The following is a 6,527-nucleotide window of genomic DNA, read 5'->3' as shown; positions in this document are numbered from 1 at the left end:
TGAAAGGAAAAGAAACATCCCTCTTCTCCAGGCACAAATGCTTTAAAATAGGACACCGCATTCATAATTTCAAATATTTAAGGGCTGCTCCAAGCAAACCTGCCAGGACTGACAGGTCAGGCTTGCCTTGGCCTCTGGTGGTTGCTGTTCATCAGCTCCTGAAACACTGGGGCTCCATGGTTTCCTTCGTATGGAGACCAATGGGACACTTGGGAGCCTTGTGAAATGAAGGAGCCGTTGTGACACTGTAGTGCACCATGGATCCAAGAGACCATTGTGAAAATGTGGAGCCTTGTGGAACCAAAGACATCATTGTGGCTCTGTTTGGCCACATGGTCCCAAGGGACCAGAGCATAGCAGTGGTGTGGGACTTAGCCCAGCTGTAACTCAGAACCAGATTTTACCCCGGGAAAACTGGGTGTGAGTTTCAAGCCCTGGGAATCCTTAGTTTAACTTAGGGTGAGCTTGAGAGTTCCCCCATAAGCCTTTAGTGTTGTTCTGCTAACTTGTCCAAGTTCTCCTCCACGATTGGTTACTTGTTTCTCCTATATCGTTATAATTCTAGAGTGTTCTACCCCAAGTGTACAAGTTGTTGCTTCTCCTTTGTCTCGGGTCTTTGGATCCTGTCCCTCATACTGTGCTCAACTTCTCCATTTGTTTAATTTTTTTCACCCTGTTATTAAAGTTCCTTTTTAACAACTCCATCAAATCCGCTCCTTTTCATTTTTGCCTCCCTTGCCTTGAATTCAGGGAAAGAGAGAGGTTTGTTGCAGCCACCTTCATTGTGACATTTGGTGCCCAAAGAGGGGCCATGACATTCAGGGCTCCCTGTGTCAGTCAGATAAACTGGGGTTAGCTGATGGATAGGCTAGTGCTCCCCGGGAGTTTGGATTGTGCCAGGCCCGGCAGATTCATCATTGCTTCAAGGGACCTTGCCCAGGATCTGCAGGGAAAACGACAGTTTCAACTGCATAGGATTGCAGATGGGTTTGGGGAAATGCAAGACATTAATTGCCCATTTTGCCACTGTGATTTTACAATATGCACCCACGTCCCATTATTGATTTGGGGTGTTACGGTGGCTCTTACCCATAGGGCAGAGAAAGACAAAAATGGGCAGCCAGATGTCCAAAGTAGAAAGGAGCATATATGGATGCTTTAATTCTCACTGATCATGATATAATATTTTCAAAGAACCAAATAAAATAATAATGAGAAGGATCATTAAAAATATTTCCAATGTCTCTACTGGCGAAATTCATGCCACTGAATTTTGGGAGTCAGTGGGAGTTAAGTTGCACAACCTTTCAATCAAAAGGGACCCCATTGCACCCTCCCTGCTCCCCATCTTCCACACCATCTTTGAGACCCTTCACCAGCAAGCAGCGTGTCAAAAACTCAATCCATTGGTCACTCCTAACTGGGGACCTCCCCTCAAACCTGCCTTTCTCAGATCTTCTGCATTAGTCCAAGATGGCAATGGCCATGCTGTCTTGGAGCATCATGCCCGGGACAGTTAAGATGGAAGGAGCCCCAGTGTGGCTCAGGAGCGTGACTACCCGCCCTCCATCTTGCCTCCTCTACTTCCTGCTACCACAACCTTCTCTTTCACCCTGAACGAACCTCCAGACTCCACCCCCAAAACTGCAGGCCATACCTCACTGTCAATCATTCCACCTTCATCCTGGGCCATGCCTCCAGAAATCCAACCCAGAAGTCCACCATCCTAAATCAAGGCCGTTCTTTCCCAACACCTGACAAAATGGCAGTGCCCTGTGCCTCACCTTCCAGCAAAAATATAACCCCATGATCACAGATACTAAGCCCTACGGTCACATTATTTCTAATCCAAATGTTTCTGCTCAAAGATATTCTTCCTCCTCAGAAGACAGTTTGGATTCCACAGAGCCACCTCGCCCCTCAACCCCAGAAGATCTCTGGGAAAGGATCCAGAAAGAAGCAGTTAAGGAAGGAGACTGGAATATAATCTCGAAACTCCTCATTGCCCCCGGGGCAGAATCCCAGGTATCAGCCATTGGTTTACAGGGAAATCAAAGGATCTGTGTAGGGCAGCTGAAGATCACAGAAGAGACTTACCTAGTTTTAATGGCCTACTGAGGGCAATTATTGCAGCACATGTCTTAACTGCCTATGATTTAAAATATATTATTACCATGTTGTTACCACCTACAGAATGCACCCTGTGGGAAGAGGGATGGAAGCGTTTACTAGATCAATTAATAGAAGAGTATGCTAATACTGAGGCAAGGGCAGAATTGACAATCAACCATCTAGCTGGAGAATGACAACACAGTCTACCAGATGATCAAGCAGCAGGTATCCCCAGAGAAGTATTGGATGATATCAAAGAGATGGCTTTGAAAGCTTCAATCCAGGTATTGGATAATAGCACCCTCAATTTGGATTACCTTGGGTGGTTGCAGCTAAACCTTTAGGACAATTAGACCGTCTTGGGTGCCTGTTAAGTAAGCAAACCAATGCTACCTCCCTCACATTGAGTGGCCTGCTCTCAGTCATAGAGACCATCAGACATGCCACCTTGCAGAACAGCGATACAGTTTTTACTCTGGGAACACAGGCATGGCTGTGTAGACTCTGAGGGTGAGTGTTGCATGAACCTCTCCAAGCCGCAGAGAGTCAATCCACAGGAGCACTCAGGTACTGAAGGAAGAAAGCTTCAAGAAGCTTCACGTGGAAAACAAAGGCTGGTTCAATAAACACTTCCAATCCTAGGGATTAAAGGGTTGAATTATGTCCAGCTAAAACAGGGTCTTAGTTGTTGTATTGTTAATTGTCCCATGTTTGTTTCAATGATCTTAGAAAGTTTTAGAAAATTCTTTCAGTTCCATCTTTGTTGTAAAACAGAAAAGGGGAAGATACCCAACAGAGGCTCATCATGGACTCCTTGGAGGACAGAACTGGAGGCCAGGATGGCACAAAAACCTCTCAGAGACTCAGTGTGGGAAAGAAACACCTTAAAAGTACCTAAAAGTATACTTAAATCCACAAAGTACCTTAAAAACCTTGAGTATCTCAAAGCATTACTGAGCCCCACTGAGTGTCAGTACAAAGCTCTCAAGGGACACATTAAAGAAGATAATTGGGGCCATGAATGCACAAACCTCTCACAGAGTCTGCATCAAAAGGGAAATACCAAGTACCTTAAAATAATTGAAGTACCTTGAAGTATTAATGAGCCCCACTGAGTGTTGTTACTGACAAAGCCTCTCCAGGGACTAATTTCAGCAGAGAATTGGAGGCCATGATTGCACAAACCTCTCAGAAACTCCAAGGCAAAAGCCAAACTCAAAGTCCTTTGAAAAACCTGCAGACCCTGCAGGGAGCATTAAGGAACTCCCAGGGCCATTCCTGGCCAAGGCTCCTCAGGGACTGCTTCCAGCACATCCTTGAGGCCACTGGGATGTGGGCTAGGAGGAGGATGCTGAGGGCAGGACAAGGGGCTGACAGTGCCCAACCTGGCTGGGGCTGTGCCAGGAGGCCCCTGGGACTCAGGACAAGGTGTCTCCTCCCAGCCCTTGGTGGCACAGACCCTGCTGCTGTGCTCCAGGTCACCAAGACTTGGCTTCTCTTTGTCCCCACCTGTCAGCACTGCCTCCAGTTCTCTGCTCTGCCTGGGGCCTGGGAACACTTTCTCAGTCGTGTTCCTCAGTGGGACCCATTAAAAGTCCAAGAAACTTTGGAGTTGGATTCTGACTTGTGAGTTCTGGAGAGGTTTCTTCAGCTCCCTCTCAGGGACTGATGTTCAGGGCCTGAGCACAAAGCCCCAGAGGCTCATTAAAGTCCTTGTGCTGTGTCTGTGCTGATGAGCTGGGCTGGGCTCCTGGCACAGAGGCAGTTCCTGGTAACCAAGAAGAGCTTCAAAAGCACATTTCTCTTGATGAGCAGCTCTTCTGCCAGCCCAGCAGGGCTGGGGCACTGCCTGCAGCCACCCTGGGCACAGCACAGAGGCACAGAGGCAGAGTCAGTGCTGGGAAGGTGCTGAGAAATGCCTGGGGCAGAATCTGACAGCCATTGGAACAGGAACCTCTGGCTGCAGGACAATGCAGCTGCAGCTCCTGGAGTTATCTCCTGCAGCTGGAACATCCCAATGCCTACAGACTCTGTGAGTACATTATCTGATTTTCTCTTGTGCAGAGCAGCCAGGGGTGCCCAGGGCAGTCCTGCAGAGCAGGGTCCTGCAGCCCAGGGCACTGTGCTGGGGCAGGGACTCTGCTGCCTGCCAGGGACAGCTCTCAGCCAGCCCTGGCAGCTGCTCCCAGCACTGCGGGAAAAGATGTGGGTAGGAGGAGGCATCTGGTAAGGCTTGGAAGTGTTCTCCTTGTATGATGTGGGTGCTGCATTATTCAGGACTGCTCCCAGCATGGCATTTAAGAACAAAACATTTTTAAGTAGATTATACAGGGAGCACAGAAAGGCAGGGGCTGCATAAAAGAGAAAAGCCTGCTTTTTATTTTGCTGCTCTGGGTTTCCTGGATGGGAAATCACACATAGATATTCATGTGTCAGTCCAGGATGAGAAAAAATAAAAATTTTCTGTGATTTACAAAACAAGGTAGTGACAGAAGTCACAACAGGTTCCCTCATAGGCAGCATCAGTGTCATTTTTCCAGACTCCTCAGGGTTGCTCTGACGTTGCCATCAGAGCCTGCAGAGCCAGAGGTGCCCCTGGGCAGTGCCAGAGCTGGGAGGGGTCTGGAGGGCAGAGCTGAGCCCCCAGGGCTGGGCTGGGCTCTGGCAGCACTGGCAGGGCCCAGCCCTGGGCACAGGGAAGCAGCTGCTGGCAGAAACAGCTCCAGGCAGTAGGCCCCTGGGCAGGCAGTAGGGAGAAAGTGCCCCCAAGCTGTGCTGCGATATTTAAAGTCCTCTCGAAACCCAAATTCTCTATGATTTCTTTTTTTTATAGATCCCATGCCAAAGCAGAGCAAATGTCCAACAGTAGCTCCATCAGGCACTTCCTCCTGCTGGCATTGGCAGACACACGGCAGCTGCAGCTCCTGTACTTCTGCCTCTTGCTGGGCATCTCCGTGGCTGCCCTCCTGGGCAACGGCCTCATCATCAGCACCGTAGCCTGCGGCCACCACCTGCACACGCCCATGTTCTTCTTCCTGCTCAACCTGGCCCTCAGCGACCTGGGCTCCATCTGCACCACTGTCCCCAAAGCCATGCACAATTCTCTCTGGGACACCAGGAAAATCTCCTACACAGGATGTGCTACACAGGTCTTTTTTTTTGTTTTCTGTGCAGCAACAGATTTTTATCTCCTGACCATCATGTGCTACGACCGCTATGTGTCCATCTGCAAACCCCTGCGCTACGGGACCCTCCTGGGCAGCAGAGCTTGTGCCAACATGGCAGCAGCTGCCTGGGCCAGTGGCTTTCTCAATGCTTTCATGCACACGGCCAATACATTTTCCCTGCCCCTGTGCCATGGCAATGCCCTGGACCAGTTCTTCTGTGAAATCCCACGGATCCTCAAGCTCACCTGTTCAAACTCAATTCTCAGGGAATTTGGGCTACTTGTTTTTTCTATCTGTTTAGCATTGGGCTGTTTTCTGTTCATTGTTTTCTCCTATGTGCAGATTTTCAGGGCTGTGCTGAGGATCCCCTCAGAGCAGGGACGGCACAAAGCCTTTTCCACCTGCCTCCCTCACCTGGCCATGGTCTCCCTATTCCTCAGCACTGCAGCAATTGCTCACTTGAAGCCCCCCTCCACGTCTTCCCCTTCCCTGGATCTGGCACTGTCAGTTCTGTACTCGGTGGTGCCTCCAGCCCTGAACCCCCTCATCTACAGCCTGAGGAACCAGGAGCTCAAGACTGCAGTCTGGAGAATGATGACTGGTTGCTTTCAGAAACACTAAACTGCTGGCCAATTTCTGCAAATCATTTGAAATAAAAATCATCTTTAATACTTCTGATTGGTTTGGCTGTGGTGGTATTTTTTCATTAGTTTTAGGTATTAATATTGGCTATAAAATTGTCACTGTTTGCACTGTTTCTTCTTTTGTTTCTCTCCATATTCCCTGTGGCCAAAGACTTTGTCAATGAGGGGCTGCACCCTCAGTGCTTTAAATGAACTAAGGGATCTCCCAGCAGAGTTTTCTGCAGAGATGCCCTTTTGTTGCCTTCTCTGGAGCTGCAGCTGCAATGTCTATGTGCAGAGCTGGGGGCAATCAGTGGTGGCCCAGCAGCTGTGCCCAGCAGCAGCAGCACTTGGTGTTGCCAGTGCTGCTGCCGTGGCCCTGCCCCGCTGCCCTGGTGGCCCTGATGTTGCTGTAGGGCCTGAGTGCTCTCGGGGCCGGGCACAGCCCTGGGGGTGGCAGTGCTGGGGCTGCAGCAGGGACAGGCCATGGGCACTGCTGGGGCAGCACTGACACCTCAGCCCAGGCCCTGGGGCTCCAGGCTCTTTGTGCAAGGCTCTCTCAAGAACACTGCCAGGCCAATGCTCAGCACAGAAAAGCCCCGTGAGCTGCCCCAAGCTGGCCATG

General features: G+C 49.9%; 1 protein-coding gene across 1 annotated transcript; it reads left to right on the top strand.

Moving 5' to 3' along the window:
* The first annotated feature begins 4,967 nt into the window (after positions 1 to 4,967).
* Positions 4,968 to 5,900, top strand: LOC131559704 (olfactory receptor 14A16-like). Its single transcript, XM_058808138.1, has one exon. It carries the CDS (start codon positions 4,968 to 4,970, stop codon positions 5,898 to 5,900), a length of 933 nt encoding a protein of 310 aa, XP_058664121.1.
* Positions 5,901 to 6,527: the final 627 nt, after the last annotated feature.

Source organism: Ammospiza caudacuta, chromosome 7, assembly GCF_027887145.1.
Source record: "Ammospiza caudacuta isolate bAmmCau1 chromosome 7, bAmmCau1.pri, whole genome shotgun sequence".
In the NCBI taxonomy this organism is placed as follows: domain Eukaryota; kingdom Metazoa; phylum Chordata; class Aves; order Passeriformes; family Passerellidae; genus Ammospiza; species Ammospiza caudacuta.
The sequence above is the reverse complement of the archived record's forward strand: the minus strand, read 5'-3'. Positions and strand labels throughout refer to the sequence as shown.